The sequence below is a fragment of the Melospiza georgiana genome, chromosome 1 (assembly GCF_028018845.1).
Source record: "Melospiza georgiana isolate bMelGeo1 chromosome 1, bMelGeo1.pri, whole genome shotgun sequence".
NCBI classification, from domain to species: domain Eukaryota; kingdom Metazoa; phylum Chordata; class Aves; order Passeriformes; family Passerellidae; genus Melospiza; species Melospiza georgiana.
The window spans coordinates 138,188,599-138,208,681 of NC_080430.1; the positions used below are offsets into that span (position 1 = coordinate 138,188,599).

The 20,083-nt window shown below is 39.4% G+C and overlaps 1 protein-coding gene across 2 annotated transcripts; it reads right to left on the minus strand.

Annotated features, from left to right (window-relative positions):
• Nucleotides 1-1,978: 1,978 nt before the first annotated feature.
• On the minus strand, nucleotides 1,979-18,196 carry MED30 (mediator complex subunit 30). Of its 2 annotated transcripts, none has more exons than XM_058024401.1 (5): nucleotides 18,098-18,196; nucleotides 17,552-17,756; nucleotides 16,558-16,716; nucleotides 13,374-13,484; nucleotides 1,979-2,405 (listed from the first exon to the last, which is right to left on the minus strand). In XM_058024401.1, exons 2-5 carry the CDS (start codon nucleotides 17,723-17,725, stop codon nucleotides 2,310-2,312), a joined length of 540 nt encoding a protein of 179 aa, XP_057880384.1. In that variant the 5' UTR covers nucleotides 17,726-17,756; nucleotides 18,098-18,196; the 3' UTR covers nucleotides 1,979-2,309. The 2 variants fall into 2 exon arrangements, with proteins under 2 accessions (XP_057880384.1, XP_057880393.1); XM_058024410.1 differs by having other exon boundaries at nucleotides 18,094-18,196.
• Nucleotides 18,197-20,083: the final 1,887 nt, after the last annotated feature.

The following is a 20,083-nucleotide window of genomic DNA, read 5'->3' on the forward strand; positions in this document are numbered from 1 at the left end:
AAAGGTAGCTTTTAAAAGGATACCATTTAACTGGACAGTTCAGGAGGTCCTGAACAAGTTTTTCACACAAAACTACTATGGAGTCTGGCTGGGCATGGAATAAGAGTTAAAAGTGATACACAAGAAGCAAATACTGAGGATGGCTAGTTTTCAACCTGACAAATACTGAGAGTAAAGTGCCCTATGGATTTATACTGAAACTGTTGTTTTATGTATCTTTTAATCTGAAGAAAGAGACATAGTACACTGGTAGTATTTGTAGATAATAAAATTTTTCAATATTATTTTCAGAGCAAATGAAAATTGTGAGGAGCAACAAAGTTAGAACAAAGAAAGATGGAGGTTTACGATTAACTCAAAATAATGAACTGTTCATATACTCCAAATTTACTAGGATTGATAGCCACAGGGAAAAGATTAATGAGGTCTTTATTCAGTGCATTCTGATAAACAAAACCAAACTATTCCAACCATTAATACAGAAATACACCACCAGTCACAGTTGTTCAGAGCCAGCATGGCTTCATGAGGGGATGTCCTACTTGATGAACTTGATTTCCTTCTACAACAAGTAAACCCATCTAGGTGATCTAGGAAAGCCAGCAGATGTGATCTTTTGGGACTTCAGCAAAGCTTTCAGATACTGTCTCTCACAGAAGCCTTCTGGACAAAGTGTCCAGCACACAGCTGGATATCTGAGTCACATGACATGTAAGCAACTGGCTGATGGGTTGGGCACAAAGTGTTACAGTGAATGGGGCACATCAGACTGATGACTGTCCCTTACAGTGAATGGGGCACATCAGAGTGGTGATTGTCCCTTACAGTGAATGGGGCACCTCAGACTGGTGACTGCCACCAGTGAATGGGCACATCAGAGTGGTGACTGTCCCTTACAGTGAATGGGCACATCAGACTGGTGACTGTCCCAGTGGATGGGCACATCAGAGTATTGACTGTCCCTTACAGTGAATGGGCACATCACACTGGTGACTGTCCCTTACAGTGAATGGGGCACATCAGAGTGGTGATTGTCCCTTACAGTGAATGGGGCACATCAGAGTGGTGACTGTTCCTTACAGTGAATGGGGCACATCAGAGTGGTGACTGTCCCTTACAGTGAATGGGGCACATCAGAGTGGTGACTGTTCCTTACAGTGAATGGGGCACATCAGAGTGGTGACTGTCCCAGTGAATGGGCACATCAGAGTGGTGACTGTCCCTTACAGTGAGCGGGGCACATCAGACTGGTGACTGCCACCAGTGAATGGGCACATCAGAGTGGTGACTGTCCCTTACAGTGAGCGGGGCACATCACACTGGTGACTGTCCCAGTGAATGGGGCACATCAGAATGGTGACTGTCCCTTACAGTGAATGGGGCACATCACACTGGTGACTGTCACCAGTGGGGTCCTGCAGGGCTCCATCCTTGGCCCTGTGCTCTTCAATGCAGGACTGGAAGGAATACTGAGTAAGTTTGTGGATGACACTGAATTGGGAGGAGCTGTCAACTCCCTTGGGGTCAGAAAGGCCCTGCAGAGACCTCCACAAATTAAAGGGTTGGGCAATCTCCAACTGTGTGAAGTTTAACAAGGGCAAGTGTCAGATTCTGCACCTGGCATGGGGCAGCCCTGGCTGTGTCTACAGACTGGGGAATGAGAGGCTGGAGAGCAGAGCCATGGAAAGGGACCTGGGGGTCCTGGTGGATGGCAAATTGAACATGAGCCAGCAGTGCCCTGGCAGCCAGGAGGGCCAACCCTGTCCTGGGGGCATCAGGGACAGCATCAGCAGCCAGGCAAGGGAGGGGATTGTCCTGCTCTCTCTGCACTGCAGATAATATAAAAAATACTGCAGACTGAATTGCAGTATCTGATTGCTGATTTCAGCCCTCTAGTTTTCTGGAGTAACTTTCCTGTCTTGCAACTTTTCCTCTCTGTAGAGGCTATTTGCACTACAGAATAAACTGCATATAAACATATGTTTTTATAATTTTTAATTGTACTAGAAAGAAAATCCAGAAACACTTAATTTATAAAATCCCTTTCTGCATAGGAATCCAAACTACTACAGTAAATTACTGAGGCTGTAAGCAGAATCACAGAGGTAAAACTTACACAATGAATCTTCTATAAAAACAAACCCAAAACCATTTACATTACTAGAAAACAACCCAACATTTTAATCTTTGAGACTTTTCAAACATTACTGTAATATAATTGTGGAAAAATGTGTTACTTCTTAGAAGGAAGTTAAGTATATCCAAACAGATTTGTATCTTCTTCAGTTACAAAGATTGATTTTCCTTGTTCAGTTCCTCATTGCCAACATGGCATTTATGTCCCAAATAAGATTTCGTAACTGATCCATGATCTGCTTCAGCTGCTGATTCTTCTGTTTCAGTTTCTGTGGGAAGAGTTTATTAGAAGTTTTTTTTTGTGAACAGTTCAAATAGTGCACTCAAAAATTCAACAAAAGTTACAGTGCTATGAAATGCCATATAAATCTTTTTCTCAGCTGTCAGTGAGCACTATTAGTGGGATAATACATCCTCTTTAAAGCACATTCTAAAAATACAAGAAAGCCTCCAAAGTTAAGGACCATTGCTAGAGGGGAATGCTGGTTTGTTTCACAGCAGCCTTTTATCAAAACACCTGACACCTTCAAAAGCTGAGGCTTGTGGGGATAGGTCCTCACTTTGAAAAGTCTAAAAGAGAGCATCCTAAGCTGGAAGAAAAAATATGGGAAGAAGGTAAATTTATGTGAATATATGTTTTAAAAATTTGGTTTCAAGAAAAATGAGGCATTAACAATAAGTTTGAACAAAGCACAGGGTATAGGTGAAACAAATTAAGCTTTTGCAGCCCTTCTGCTATGTAGGTCAACTGTAATGCTTTAAGAGTCCTATCTTGAAAAAGGTTTTCTCAAGCATGCTGAATTTTTAAAAATTATATATTTGTTTTTGCAAACTGCAGAAGCATTTGGAGGAATAGGAGAACAGCAAACTAGCTTTCATTTGGTTGCATAGCCAAAACTCAGAAATTATGTCTCTACAGAAGAAAGATCATGGCATCAAGACATCACACAATTTCACTAAACTTTCATGTTTCACAATAATACCCATATTTATTGTTTCATTTATTCATTTTCCTGCTCAAATCAAAGCTGCTAAAAAGTAAGTTAGGTTGTTGTTAACAGCACCCAGTTTGTCTTTCATTTCATTCTGATTTGATAAGATGTCAGCCTTCCAACATCAGAGATCAAACTATTTATTCATTAGGGAAGTTCGGAGTTCCAAGTAAAGTAAAAGCCCAGGAAAGACTTGCTTCCATCAAAACAGAACAAAATCTTTCAGGTTTGATGTAACTTTGCTATTTGCACTACACAAAAGGCATTAAAAGCATGACTCAAATCAGTAACACAACTGAAGTTACTGAAACAGAGAGAAAATGAAGCAATACTCTGAAAATTAGTCTCCTGAATTTTGATGCAGTCAACACAACAATATTTTTAAATTGCCAGCTGGTCAGCTGGGAGAGAAGTCCAGAGAAAAAAAAGGAAGCCTATTCACTTCAGACCTGTAAAAACCAGTCTGCAGTAATATGGTAATTAGGCTTAGATTACATGGGGACCATAGTAAGGGAAACATTCCTAAATACAGACTTTGCAGGACACTGGAAGAGATAACACTCAGATCTAGACTCCCAAGAAGGATACAAAAACATGCAGGACAGTTCATGTGCACTAACATGGAATTCCTAACCAAGCATTTGACAGGCTGAAAAGTGTTTTAAAGAAAAATATGCGCATTTATCTAATGCCTCTTTCTTTTCCATTTGCTGATGCAAGACTTCACAATATAGAGCAGAGATTCACCTCCTAACTACAGACAAGAGAGAAAGCTAAGCAGCATGTAATTACCACAGCACTGAAATGACAGAATTGCAAGGGTCTTCCTACCAAAGGTTATAAATGCAAAATCCTGATGCTTGAGAAAGCACAAGAGGGATGAGATAAACAAGCATGCTCATACCTGTGGCATTTTTAAACATAATTCTGTTTGCCATCCTCAACATCCAATCCTAAAGAAATCAGTGACTGTTACATCAAAACTATCAGTTTAATGCAAGCTGTAACTCCCTCATACCATGCAATTTCAAGGTATTTCAAAACCCACATCAATGGAAATGAAGGCTGAACAGTTGGTGATGGTAACTGAAGTCACAGACAGAAGTAAGAACCATTGACCTCTGTTTTCTCTCTCCATCCATGTCTAATGGTACTGTTAAATGCTGTTACTCACATGAACTTTGAGTAAGCTATGCCTGAAAGACTCATTCTGTAATACTGTTTTACTTTCTTGTGAAAGCATTATGACACTGTAAATTGTTTGATCTTTCTCTGATGCTGCTAGACAGGGGAACATTTAGACAGGATTTCATTTGTTTTCAAAGCATCTGTAAGGACAAGAAGTATAAATTTGTTTATTTATCTGAAGATAATTTTAGTTCCTCATTTTTAGTGAGGAGCTAATTTCTTAGCTCTTCTACTTATTCTGGAATCAGAAAAAACATCTAAGATGAAGCACAATCCCTGGGTTGCTAGGCTGTTGAAAGAATAAAGAGAGGAGAAAAAAAATCTACTTCAGAGAGCACAGTCTCCTAATTGAAATGCATACAGTGATCTTTGTTACTGATCTTTGACAGGCAGTGGTCCACACCACAAAGTACTACATAATTAATATGTTCTGCACCACTGGAAGTGCTGGCCTCTGCTTAAGACTTTGCTGAGCCAGTAACATCTCAACTCAAGCCTAACCTTGAAAAGCTAGGTGAAATGGTCTTCTTGGGAAATGGGCAAAATCTTTAAGCAGCTTTTGCAGCAGTGACAAATTTTCATTTGAACAGATTGCTTGCAAGTTGTCTCCCACTCTTTCCTCCTTCTGTTGAAATGACTTAGTTGAACTCTAGGCTGCTTCTCAGGATTAACAGTTGTATGAAACAAGAAAAAGTACTTCATCCTACATACATGCTTCTGCTTCTGACTGTTTTTAGATAGCACAGGGAAAATCTATGAGGCAGTTTATAATGAGTTTAAGAGCCCTAAATTCAAGTTACATCTCTCAGGCCTGTTTCTGTTAGTTCCTTCCTGTCAGAAAAGTGATCTGACTGCAAACATACCCTAGGGGGTGTTCTTTGGTGATACTAATTTTCAGTGGGGACCATTTTGACTGACCTTGCAAGTATTATGGCCATCATGATGGGGCTGGCAAGGACTGCACCTCCCAGTAACCAACGAGACCTCAGCTGGCTTAGGCTGGGTAGGTCATTTATGAAAACATTCACTGAAGCACAAAACCCACATAAATGAAATGAGGTGGGAGAACCATAACAAAGATCCAGGAAACAGCTGTCTTTCAAGGAAGAAAAGCTGCCATAAAGAACCTGCCATGTTTCATACAGATTTGGGTTCAGCAGGACATGGTAATTTCAACTTTGACTGAAATTCATTTTTTACCTAAAGTCCTTTTTGCTTCACTTGCATTTCATTAGAAATCAGTGCAGTCTAGACCAATTCACAACCAGAGATGTATCAAAACCTTCCTTTGCACAGTGTTCTTGTCTCTCTCCTCGTTTAAGCTCATGTATCCTTCAAATTTTAAAACAAAAACATCCCTGTGAGTCATTATGCTGCACTCAATCCACTTGTTAGAAATCCCTTATTCAGGTAAAGGAAATAATGTGAAAACCATGGAAGAGTAAGATCATATTCCAAGTGGTGCTTGTAAAAACATCAACAGTACCCATCTAAGTTGTACAGGGTCTTCTTTTGCTTAAGAAAAAAACCAAGAAAAGATCTGTTTCTATCTTGAAAATCTTGTATTGAAGACCATTCTCCTGAATGCTGTGCCAGCTGTGGTTTTTACCTGCTCTATTCAAGATCTACCACAGTACAGGCCAGAAGGACATCTCAGTATCTCAGTGTAACATTAAATATTAATAACCACAGTACTTTTACTTGCATAAATCTTAGCAAAATTTTTAAAAATTACTTTGTTGATTAAGAATCTACTATAGAGAAATTGGATCACATTCTTTCCTAGGAGTATGGAATCATGGAACAGTTTGGGTTGGAAGGGACCTTTAAAGGTCATTCAGTCCAACCCTGCAATCAGCACGGACATCTTCAACTAAATCAGGCTGCTCACAGCCCAGTACAACCTGACTGTGAATGTTCCTGGGGATGGGGCATCTACCACCTCTCAGGACAAGTATTTTATCACCCTCAGCCTAAAAAATGTCTCCCTTATATTTCATCAAAATTGGACTTCTTTTAGTTCAAAGCCATTACCCCTTGTGTCCTACCACACCAGGCCCTGCTAAAAAGTTTGTTCCCATCTTTCTTATAAGGCTCCTTTAGGTACTGAAAGGCTTCTGTAAGACCCCCTGGTGTCTTCTCTCCTTCAGACTGAACAGCCTCCACTCTCAGCCTTTCCCCATAGGAGAAGTGTTCCATCCCTCTGATAATTTTTGTAGCCCTCCTCTGAGGCCACTCCAACAGTTCCCTGGCTTTCCTGTGCTGAGGAGCCCAGAGCTGGACACAAGACTCATGTTACTCCTTTGGACAATTGAACTGCTGTAGGAAGTGATTCTTGAAGGCCTTATGAAGGTGACAGTGGCCTCTGTGTTTCCAGGCAAGCCAAGCCCAAGAAATTCCTACAGAAACACGATGTTTGTAATAGGAAGGTGACATTTACTCTGTTCTTTTTTTAAATGAATCCTTCATAATGAAATCTCTGAAGTATGAAAGTGGAAAAACCTGCTTTTTTCCTTTGCTAGTTAAGAGACTATCACAATGCTATATGCATATAGCATATGTTATATGCACATAGCTGGAAAAAAATATTATGGAAAAAGTGCCCCCAACACTTTGGTTGAACTCTCTTAAAGCTGTCAAGCAGAGTCCTAACTTATGGCTGCTCAACTGATACCAAGGCTCATTTTCCATCATAATAAATGCATATATCAATCTATTTTTATTTTTTCCAAAGGGATGAAATATATTCATCACTAATACAGTAACTGCTGTGCAATTAAACATTAACACACTCACTGTACAGTATCTACAGCTTTTCCTGATGTCACCCACAGGCATGACTGTTCTACACTTAGCAGAAATGAGAGACTGAATTTTCTGCCTTGCATCTCATCTGACAGCTGAAAGGAAAACTGCTCCTTCTGCATGTGTAACCCTGTGCTCCTGAAACAGAAACACCAGTGACAACCTGTGCTCTGCTGCAAGCTCAATACTTTTCACCTATTGACCCAGACAGGATTGTATTTATGCACTGATCTGTTGTTCTGAGAGGAATAAGCACCTTCATTCAAACAGATGGATGTTTGCTTCATACCAATTATTTATCGTTTGACAATGAGGTCTGAGGTCTTGTTTACTGAGTACCATCTAAGCTCTGTAGCTTGTAATGGAATTATTCATTCCCCAAGGTGCTTCTCCACCACACTCCTCAGTGTTACATCCCCATTCTTTATATGAAAATCCCCCAGATCTATGATCCTCAGCTACAGATGGCAAACTCAGTCACATGAACACTACAGATAAAACCACACTGCTGCCAACTTTGTCCAAAGATATTTAAGATTCATGTTCATCTCTAAATTTTGTATTTTAACAGCTTCCCACATATTCAAAGCTACCATGAGCCATAAGGGGAAGAATGAACAACTACCACAGATAATTCGTGGCAGAGAAAAAAAAATTCAGCTCCTAAGAGCTGCCTTAGTTAGCTACCCACTACACACAATAAATCCTTCCTTCTCATTCCCAAATTCCCTGCTTACTCCATAGCCTAATGCCAGTTAGGCAATTCACAAACCAGGATTTTTATAATCTTATTTACTACAATACTGATTCAATCTAAATATTGCCTAGTCTGCCACAAAAGCAGAATAGCTCAAATAACTCTTGCAGAATAGAAAGTGGGACGGGGGGAAAAGGAACCAAATGTGGTAATGCAATAAAGATTGTATAATATACATCTATATGAGGACAAAAGGGGACAGTTGGGATTTTATAGGCAGCTTTATGCCCACCTTTTCCTAACTTTTTTCAACTTTGTAAGTTCGATATGGTTTTGATATGGATACAATGTGAAAAAATTTGTGTGCAACATTTTATACAAAACTCAAAAGGAAATAATTTATGATCTGGAATAAAAATACATCTGAGTCCTGAGAAAGCTGGTTTATGACATAACAAGGCCTCTCTACTTAATTTTCTACTGGAGAGTGGGGGATATGCTCCTGATGAAAAAGGAAACATCTCAGCTCATTTCCAAGAAAGACAACGAGGGGGATCCAGAAAACCACAGGCTACTCAGCCTAACTCTTGACTCCAGAAAGACTGTGCAGCAAATCCTTCAGAAAGTCATATCCAGACACACATGATAAGGTGACTGGGAACAGCCACACTGGATTTGCTACAGATGCCTTGTGCCTGACCAACATGACAGCCCTTCTATTGAGAAATGACTGGCTGTGTGGCAAGGGGAGAGCAGGAGATTTTCTTCGCTTCCATAAAGTAAAATCATTAATAAGTCAAGCTTTTGACACAGCCTCGCATTGCCTTTGAGCAAACTGGAGAGATGTGGTTTGGATAGGTGAATTACTGGCCTGATGGAAAACTGGCTGGACTATGGGATTCTAAATGCTGGGATCATCAGTTTTAAGATCAAGGGCTAGTTGGTCACCCTTGAAGCTTCTCATATTGATACTAAGGTGAATATTCTTAATATCCTCATTAATGACCAATCACACTTAATGACCTAATCACCATATCAAAGTTATCAAATTGATGGGCAATGCCAAAATATACTCAGTGGTGGCATACTGGATTCAGAGGAGCCTCATCAGGTGGGAAAGGCAGGCCAACACCTATCTCAGGAACTTCAATTAAAGCAACATCCTACATCTGCACACAGAATAAACTCATACAACAGCACAGGCAGAGGGCTGACCGAATAGAAATGAAATTTGCAGAAAGGGATCTGAGGTCCTTTTAGATACTTTCTAACAAGTTTAACAGGAGTCATCAGCAGATCTTTTTTGCAACAAGGAAGACAAACTGCCCTCTGCCCTATATTAGCAAGAGTGTACCTCTCAGGTCAGGTGAGTACCTCTCATACTCTCCTCTGTTTGGCTCTGGAGAATGACTGACCAATTTAGGGATCAACACAAAGCTCTGTCATACCGGATAATGCCCAGTGGGGGGCCACCACAATGATTAAAGCTGTGTTTGTTCAATCTTAAGCAGAGAAGGCCAGAGGGAAGGATCACAGTGCTATCTTCAGCCGCCTAATGAAGCTCACAGAAAAGAGAAAGCTGGACTCTTCTTGAGTATACAGAGCAAAAGGATGAGGGACAGTGAATAGACAAGTTATGACAAAAAAAAATTCCAATGTAACATTAGGAAAATTTTCACAGTAAAAGTCAACCATTAAGAAGGGCCCAGAAAAGACAGAATTTCAATCCTTACAGGTATTTGAAATGCTGGAGCATGGACATGATTTGGAGAAGCTGGATCTAATTTTGCTGGTTGACCCTGTCTTGGGCCGGGGGCTGAACCAGATAATCTCCAGACCTCCCACTGAGCCAAAATTCCTCTGGTTCCATCATTGCAGAGAGTCAGTTTGGTACTCAAAACTTCATGGAGTTGTCTCCAGTGTAGATTAATCTGCCCAGAAGGTGTCCAAGTAACTAATTCTCCCCCTCTCTCCAAACCGTTCCTTCATGCACACTCATATTTTGGGTGAAAAAGGACTCTGCACATATCAAACCAATGAAAATAAATGCAAATACTCTGAAAGGTGGTTTAAAAGGAATTTAGGTTTTCTTCATAGTCCTAAACAGCATCAGCTGCCAGGCACAATGTTTGTGCTACCAAAAAAAAGCCCAGAGCTAAACTTGTTACTTAAGCTTAACTTAAAAGTCTGTCACGTAGATTGTCTTTTTCTCCTTAGCAAGATCACTGTTAAACACTTAACAAATATTAGTTAAGAATATCAAATACAATTGTTTTCTAAGGGCTACCTGGAATGCCCAAATGCTATTTTGCTTTGTTTACACCCAAATGTACCTACACTACTCATTATGTGATGGTTTTCCTAAGTGCTTCATTGAAACCAGACTTACAGCATGAATGAAACCTAAGCTGTACTTACTGCATTTCTAAAAGTGAGCACTAAAGAAAACCATTGATAGGACAGCAAAACAGAATAAATAATTCTCAAATTTTGATTTGGTACTTCTGTTTCAAGTCCTGTCAAATGTACTACAAGACCACAGACTGAAGGTGAGCCTGACATCTTGAAAATAATACTGATCATTCTATACTTTAAAGATAAAAAACTTAAGAGACAGAATATTAAACACTTGAAAAACATGAGCAGGAGAGGAAATCTTGGGAACATCTTCCACTTGCTGCAAATAGATTAATTTCAATGAAAACTGGATCAAGACATGTACTAAAAGACCAATTCAAGTGCTAAACTGATTCTGGAACAGTAATTTATTCCAAAAAATTCAACCACCTCAACAATTTATAAGCCCTGAAAACATATACAGATAAAAAAGAATAAGATACATTTTTGGGAACTGCAGGAGAGAATTGTTTAAGACAGATAGAGGTAGCCAGTGCTCAAGAAATGGTTTGTTTTGTAATAATGGTAGAAGCTTCTTACTGTGGGCAAAACTCCCTTGTGCTATAAAGCTTAATAGGTTTTATTTAAACCTACAGTTGCTAATTACTACTGGATTGCTAGGACAGAAATTCATTGCCTTGTAAACTAATCTATATTTTAAATTAACAGACAAGTACTTACATAGCCAAGGTCAGCACATTCGACTTTCTGACCTAAAAGGTCCCAAAATAGCAGAATAACTAAGTAAAAAGGTGTAACAGTAAAAAACCAAGATGAAAAGCTCCTGCAGTTTTTAGGAACTCTGTTACATCATCAGGTTCTCCTGCCCCATGAACGGGATGGTGAGCACAGGAAGCACCTGATGCTCCCCTCCTCCTCCTCCTCCTGCTGAGGGTGCTCCCTTCCCAGACACCTGCAGTAGCAAAGGAAAGCTGCTGTTTTTCCAGTCAGTGGTTCATGGAATGAGGAGATTTTGATGTGAGAACATATGACCCACAAGGTTTATAAGAGCTATTACTAGTTTTGGCAGCACTCCACACAGTGGGGCAGTTTGTGTCTTTGACTAAAGAAATCACACTGGCTGGGGCATCGCAGCAAGAAGGGCAAAATTCAGAGATCCATGGCAGTGCAAGAACTAATTCAAATATCACAATTCAAATATCACAACAGTGGCAAAGTCCTGGGTTATTGCAACAGTGATTTTTTGGTACCAATAACATGTAAGACTGAAAAAAAGAATGCTTATTGAAGCAAAAAGGATTAGGTGAGAATAGGACAAGGAGCTGAAGGAAGATTTTGCCAAGAATATAAAAAGCTTATTTAACTACCATGTTGGTTTCTCTGTCACAGAATTCTCATCAACATTTTGTATCACTGAAATTTTCCTAAAATTAATTCATCAAATTGAGTTGGAGGTGGACATTACACACTAGAGAGGCCTGAAGAGCTGTCAGATGTGCCAGCTAGGAACCAGAGCAAGCCCTCCTTGAACCCAGCAGCCAGTGTTAGAAATTAGGCCAATTATCTGATTATAGTACCTTTTCTTTGCAGAAAAAAAAAAAAAAAAAAGGAAAAAAAAGGATTTATATATTTCTAGTCATAAAAGCGTTACCTAGTCTGTAATGTATTAAAATTTGAAAATGGTAGTAGATGTGCCTTTCTTTTGCTGCAGTTACTAATACTTGTCCACAAGAATACTAGAGAAAGTTCAACTATCTTGTGAAGATTTCCTAAGGAAAATCTGGAAATTAGGTCTAGGCATTTAAGTATAAATACAGGATTTCACCCTATATTTACATGAAGATTTCAATGCATTCTCAATTACCAGTTTGCTACCAATGGTCCTGCAACACCATCAACCTTCTTAAGGTTGAGAACTCTTCATAAAAATTTATGAAATTATTTTCACAAGATCACACCAAGGAGGTTTAAAACCATATTAGCATACAAGTACAACAACAAGGGCAAAACCATGTCACAGAACTATTAAAACCACAGCAAATATGGACAGTTAAGCTTATTAATACCTAAAGATTGCAAATAAATGTGCATTAATTCACAGTACAACATTACATACAATATAATATATTCAACCCTGCTACATCAGCAGTGAAGAGAAAGATTACAACAGGAGAGCTGACAACTTCATTTCTCTAAATTCACACAGTCCTCATTCTTTCCTGTACAATACACATGCATTTTTCAAAATAAATGGGTTATGAAAAATTCAATACATGTATGATTGTGGAAGACGAATTAAAACATTGGAAATATTTTAAAAGCTGAAAATCCATCAATTATTCATCCCATAAATAAACATTTTATCCATTTATTTCTTTTGTTCGGTTATTTTTGTAGATTATAACTCCTTCTTACTGAGCATTTGCAGATATTACAGCTATAGAAATATGTATTTAATCCTATCTTTGTATTTTACAGATTGAAGAAACAATGTTCAAAATTGTGGTCTGCTAAAACTATGTATTTTTAATCTCTGTATTACATTAGCTTTTACTACAGCATAATTATTTTTAGATTTGAATCCCTCTTCACTAATTGTACCCAGTTGCACAATGCCACTCAAACTGAATATTTAACATTTTAACTCATTTAACTTTTATAATTCATAGTACATTTTTCCTGAATGTGCCAAGATTCAGTAAATGTTCCTCTTTACAAAAGGAACAGTCTTCCTCAAACTGTCAAAATCCAGAAGGTAGCCCTGAAAGTTCTTTACCAATTCTCATAATTGTAAAAATATTTACATCTGGTGTTCAATTATTTTTACACCTAAGGTAAGTTATTAAGATAAATTAGTTCAATGGGCACCTTAGCTCAGTTTGTACTGTCAATATCTAGTGGGTAACACATAAACACAACACACTGTATTCATAAAAACAAATGTCAGTTTTAAAAGAGACACAAGTTAGAATTGTTAGAAAACCCAATTGTTATGAAACTCTACAGCCAGAGGTACAGCTAAAAAATAATTAACTAAAAGGTCAATACTGAAATATTCATAAATAAAAAGCATTTATTTCCAGTTTTCATGGCAGTCATCACACATTCCGTATTTAGGACAGCAATTTGGAAATTTAGGCTTTATGATGTGAAAATGACATTTCTCAGTTTATGCAAATTAATTTCAACTTTGTTACCTTATTAACTTCCATGATTTCCCTTCTCTCTTCGCTAGCAAAACGAAGCTGACTTGCAGCACCACGATCATCATGCTTGGAGCCATCTTCTTCAACATATGGAATAAGTTGCTGTGAAGACAAGAAACATCAGCTTTAGTTAAAAAAAAACCAAAAAAACCAGAAAAAAAAGGGAAAAAAAGAAAAGATAAGAAGAAAAAAACTCAAATACTCAAATCCAAGAAATACATATGGTACTACCATTTTCTCCACAGGTTCTAACTACCCAAGAAAAAGTGAAGAGAAGCCTGCTTGCCACCTCAAACCTAAAGGCCTTGCAATGACCTCAGTTGGTTCTCCAGGTAAACAATGACTTCCAAAAGACACAATCTCAGACATTACCAAGCCTTGACCAAAGAAATTTTGTAACTGCAGGCAGATGCCAGTCCTTCCATTTTAAGATGTTTGTCATAGATAATCCTTGTAGCTGAATTCTGCAGATTGGGGTTTTAAAATTCACTATTCCACACTAAGAAATAAAACCACAAACATAAAGTTCTCGTTATCATAAGTCATTTTAGTGATATCCTGAACATAAATATGACTGGCCTTACACAGCTACTTGGCTAATACTCTAGTTATGATTTGCTGTTTTAATGAGCCTCTGTTTGGCTGCTCTTAAGACCAGGCCCACAGTTACCTAAAATGAGTTTTTCTGTAAGTATTTCTCACCATGGTCTCCTCAGACACACAGAAGCACAGTTTGGTTTAGGCTGGAGAGTATCACAGTGCACTGTCTTTTTTGTAAAGCTTGGACAAAGCCAAAATTCCTTGACAAAAAATTTTTAAATGAATACTACTGTACGTTTTCTTCTTAAAAAAACAGATCAAAAAGAAACATACTAGATACAAAACAAAGACTTGTTTCTGTGTCAGAACACTCCCAAGCTACTAACAATTTCTTAAAGGACAATACCTCCACAAAGTCCATAGTCTGACATTGTTTTTTCTGTCCTGTACCATGCAAAAGTACATCCATGTTCACAAACATATTACAGACAAATGGAAGACTGATATTGATAAAAGTGAGCAAGAAGACATTATTTTAAAAGCCTGGGAGCAAGTTGCTCATCAAGTGCATATGAACTTCATACTTAGGTTGGGGTGCAATATTACAAAGTGTTCAGTGCCTCCAGCCTCTGATGGAAAACTTACTTTGATTTATACCACTAAAAATGTAATTTCCTTCTATACAAAAATGTTTGCAGCCATTCTTATTAAGCTTAGCAGAATGGACAAAAACTACCACATTAAACAATGCTGTGAAAAAGTGGCAAATGTTCACCACTTACTACATTTGTAGGCCATAAAGAAGAAGTAGCAGGGCTGCTATATGCTCTTGGAAAAAACTCTCTGATGGAAAAATAAAGTAGCACTCAAAGAAGAACATTTCTTTAAAGCCTCCCTATCTTTCAGAAAAGATAACAGATAAAAATAAACTAAACAAAAAACAAACCTACCAAGAAAAGCTGAACTATACCTAATACACAAAAAAAGCAGGAAATTTAATCTTTGTGGGCAGATCTCCTTCACAATTATCTCATGCCTTGCTATGTTGGTTAACAAAAAGTTAACAATACTTATTACACATCAGTACACATTACCAAAAATTATGAAAACATTTATATCAATAAAAATAGAATAAGCAATACTAGTAGGTATAGATTTCTCTTGACTGTGCAAAAAAAAATAGTTTTGTTGATATTCTGTAAAGACATGGTTAGAATATCAGCCACTAAATAATACAATTGAGACTATTATTGAACTACTGGAAGAAGAATTTAAGAAAACTGATCCAGGAGGAATGGTGTGTCACTGTCATTCACTCTAACCAATAAAAACATGAGGAGGCAGGCATCTACTAAGTTCAGAGAAGAAGAGACTGAGAAGATTGAAAAAAAAAACCCAACTATCAATAAAAAATTCTGCTGTGACTAAGTTATCAGTGAAACCTTGCATTTAAAATGCCTGAAGTCACTACTTATTTTCTCTATGGAGATTCTTTTCCATCCTGATAATGGGAAAAAAATGTGAAAAGTTATAGAAAAAAACAAACCAAATGCCACATCATTCCATTGTTATAAGGGAAAATAAGACACATGAAAAGCTTTTAAAGAGGACACAAGTTCAACACACTGTGAAAACAGGTTTCATTTTCTTAAATGGGAAAACTAACTTATTCCCCTGCTTGCTGTCAGGTTTCCAAATACATTTTTCTGAAACCCTTGTCAAAAGTCAGCGACTGTAAACTGAAACAGCAGTCTAAAATGGACTGTACAGAATGGACTTCATTTCTTTACTCCTATTCAGTTAAGAGACTCACACTTCAAATATAATGCCTGTATGATTAAAATTCAATGAACAATCAGAAGTCCATTAATAAAGTTGCCTCAGAATCCAGAGTCAGTAATTAAAGAATTTCAACGTTCTGGGTAATATAGAGCAGGAACAATTCAAATTGTAACAAAACCTAGGGTTATATTACTAGAAATTCAAAACAACTTACGAGGAAGATGACATTTAAGATTTTATGAATGACAGCAGTATTATTAAGAAAAACTTTGGCAAATCCTCCCCCCTGCAAGTTTTATGTTGTAACTTTTCTACCACCACTGCACATTTAAGTTTGGTTCACACTGCCCAGCAGGTTAGGAATGGCTGAGTGAGGGAACTATGGAGGCACAGATTATTGGCTAGATAAAGTAAATAATACTTATTTCTCAGGAGCCAGGCTGACAGGTGAGAGCTTGAAGCAGGCTTTTTACCACTTTTTTCCACTTGTAAAAAATTTGCCCTGATCCTCTTTTTTTCCCTAGGGGAAACAAATTGGTGGAAGTACCAAGAAGCCAGAGGGGAAAAAAAGTTAAAATTTTAAATTAAGTCTGCTTTCTTAGAATCACAGAATCAATTAGGCTGGAAAAGACCTCTGAGACCAAGTCCAACTTATGACAGAACACCATGTCAACTAGACACTAAGTTGCACAATCTTTCAACAAGCTCTAATTAATAAACAGAATTCAGTCCACTGAATAATTCCAGTATCATTGAAACCTGTTACGAGTCTCCTGCAACTGAGGAAGATGGATGATTTGCTATCAGAGTGGTTATTATGATTTAGAATTTATACATAAATAAAGATACTTACTTCTATGGGAACAGGATCGAGCCCAGCACAGTTTTCATTACATTTGTCATAGACTAATCTCAGTTTTCTGAAGAGTATTGATAGCTGGCGGAGATGTTCCTGCAGCTTTGCCAGTCTGTCTTGATATGTTGCAGTATGATACGTAACACCATTTGGTAACTTAGAGAACCAAAACATTAAAAAATTAAAGTTTATGTCATATGAAATGAATAAAGATATCAGACAGGTTTTTCTATGTTTTAGAATAAGATAATCACACTTTTCTTATAGCAATCACTGAATTTTTTATTTTCTTTAGTAGCAAAATTACATATTTGATGTGCTCAATCACTGCTGTCAAACACCCTCATGTATTCTACACTTTTGGTCATCATCAATCCCTCTGACTTTTCAGTGTCTTCACAATGCTTAAATATGACACCATTGTGACTGGGGTTGAGATTTTTTGTCTCAACCCCAGGTCATTCAATTCAGTGACACAAGAGTTATGAAAATACAAAAGAATGGGAATGATTATTTATCTCGTACTCTTCACAGTGAAAACACAACAGAAATTTGTATGTTTTCTCAGTAAGTAGACCCAAATAAGGATTATGTTGTTTTTACTAACAAAAAAAAAATTTAGGTGAAAAATATTAGAGAAAAAGATCAATGAAAATTCCTCTAAATTTACTCCCCGTATGTTAACATAAGCAGAGAAACATAACTGACATAAGAACAGACGTCATTGTACATAAAAGAAAACACAGTTACTAAGCATATTGAGAGGTTTTTTTATTGGGAGGGCAATGACAATTCAGCATTTCTGAATTTCACTTAATGTACAGGACTAAACAAATATATTAAGAGCAGCACTCACTTCTTGAACCAATTCTCTTTTTCAGAGCAGTTTGACTGAGTTTTCTAAACATCCTAAGGTGTCTCCTGAGTCTATACATACTATGTGTCAGTGATAAAAACATGGAAGCTGGGTGTATGAATAGTTGTTTCTCACCTGCATGTTCCTCAGTAGCTGGAATATTTCCATGGTTCGGAAGACGATGTCCTGCACGGTCTCCTGGCCGATGCGGCAGAGCGAAGCCGTGTTCACCTCGCGGGCAGCCTGAGCCTGGGTCCCGGAGAAGGCGCCCGGCGGCATCCCTGCCCCGGCCAGGGGGGGAGTCGACATCTCCCGCCTCGACCCGTCACACCAGGGCAAGCTGCACAAGAGGTGATGATGGAACGATCAAATGCTTGTTTGACTCTATCCCAGCAAACTTCTGTAGGGTGGCAATCCCACTCCTCCCCGTACGCGGTTTTGTCCAACAGCTGAGGCCGGCTCAGGGCAGACACGGCTCCCTGAGGCACCGCAGCTTTACCGGGCGCTGGAACTGGGGGTGCCCCTCACGCACCTCCCTCCCCACAGAGGGGTCAGTGCGCTGCCCCTGCCCCGACCCGTCCCAAGGGGAACACGACAGAGGATTTTGCTCAGCTCCAGCAGACAGAACCGCAGCCCTGGGCTCCGGTACCCGCCCGACCACCCCTCCCTCCACTGACCCACCGGCTCCCGGGGCGAAGCGGTGCCCCGGCCTCGCAGCGTTCCCCGGCCCGGCTCCGCCCGGCAGCTGCTCCGGACGCACCGGTCCCGCCGCACTCGGGCCGTGCCCCGGATCTGCCGGCGGAAGCGCTTCCCGGCGCCCGGCGCCGTCACAGCCGGCGGGCGGCAGCGGCAGGCGGGGCTGGACCGGCTTGGGGCCGCCCCTGTACCGCTGCTCTCCGTCGAGTATCTCGCTCGGGAGCCGGAGCGTTTTCCTGGCTTGCCGAATCCAGTGCGGCTTTGCGGCAGGTCAGCCAGCATGCGGGCTCTTGAGATTGAAAAGTTTGGGCAGAATCCCCAGGCAGATTCACACATTCCCACCATCCCTCTGTCAGATCATAGAACAGTTTGGGTTGGAAGTGACTTAAAGATCATTTAATTCCAATCCCCCTGCCACGGGCAGGGGCGCCTTCCCCCAGCCCGGGTTGCTCAGAGCTCCGTCCTCCCTGGCCTTGAACCTGACAGGAGCGGGGCAGCCCCGGCTTCTCGGGCACCCTGCTCGGTATACCACCACCCTCGCAGCTAAGGACTCCTTCCTAACACCTAAACCTACTGTTTTTCGGTCTGAAGCCATTCACCCTTTCTTATCACTAAAGTTCAGGATGAAGAGTCCCTCTCCACCTTCCCTGCAGGGCCTTTCATGTACAGGAAGGCTGCTATGAGGTCTCCTCTCCTCCAGGCTGAACAGCCCCTACTCTCAGCCTGTCTTTGTAGAACAGATGCTCCAGTCCCAGTCACACTGATAAATGGCTGAATATCTGTTTTGTGGGATGAGTATGTATTGCCAGTATACACTTTAAAACCTGTGCTAATTTTATAGCTTTATGGGTGCACTGCTATTCCTTCCTGCATAGATACATTATTGCTAATACAGAAAAGCCTCAACACTTGGCCTTCCTGTGTCACAGTATTTGCATGGATATAAACCAGCTCTGAGTGCTTGTACCACACGAGTACAATTGAGGCATTTTTGAAGCTCAGACAAGGCCTCTTATGTGAGGGAGAGGGGCACCCTCAAAAAGAAGTCAGACAGGTTCTGTGAGGCTTGACAGGAATGAGCTGTTTCTAGAGTAGCTAATGCTAACTGTCTGCCTAACAAAAACAATTCTTCATACGAAAAAATCAGTAATTACCAGAGTTTCACTGTCTTTTCTAATTGACATCATATCTAGGATTCTGTATTTGAGTGATTGTGGCAGTAAGTATCTAAATATGCAGAAGAGGACATTTATGTACCTGCAACTTCTAATGAATTCTTAGCACAGTAAAGGTAGTTGTGCTGTATTAAAACTGATCTTACAAATGATTTTTTGTGTGAAATGTTTTACATTTGTAATCCTGTAAAAATAAATTAGAATTTTGATGTATGGTACACAGCAAAGAAAGAAGAAAGCAGTCAATGAACATTCAGGAACAGAACCATATAAACTTGCTGTCAGAAGCATTTTGCTTCATAAAACATTTTTTTACTTCAGAAACAGACTGCTGAGGGGAAAGAGCACCCCCTTTCCTAAACTGAAGCTTTTTACTGCCTAAGTTCTCCCTAGTACTCTGCCTTACTCAAGCTGCAATATAAATAACTATATTTTAGTGAATATCTTAGCATAAAGGATACAAATGTTTTCTTAAGCAGAGAGGAAAAATGGTTTATAGAAATAAGAGGAGGATATTTTCAGAAAGCAAAAGAACATCCCATGGTGTCTAGCTAGACAATACTTGGGAAGAGCAGCCTCTGGAGAACTTCAAAGGGCTTGTTTGAAGCTTTGCTTCTCATTTCACTGTACACTAAGAAAATGAGGCAAGAACTATTCAAGTGTTGAGCACAAAGGATATGGTTTTCATCTTCTGATTGCATGCCCAAGAGCTCTGCTCACAATGCTGAACCTGCTGCCTCAAATCCGATGGCAGAAGAGTAATGAGGGATTCTGACCACCTACTGTTGAGGGCTGC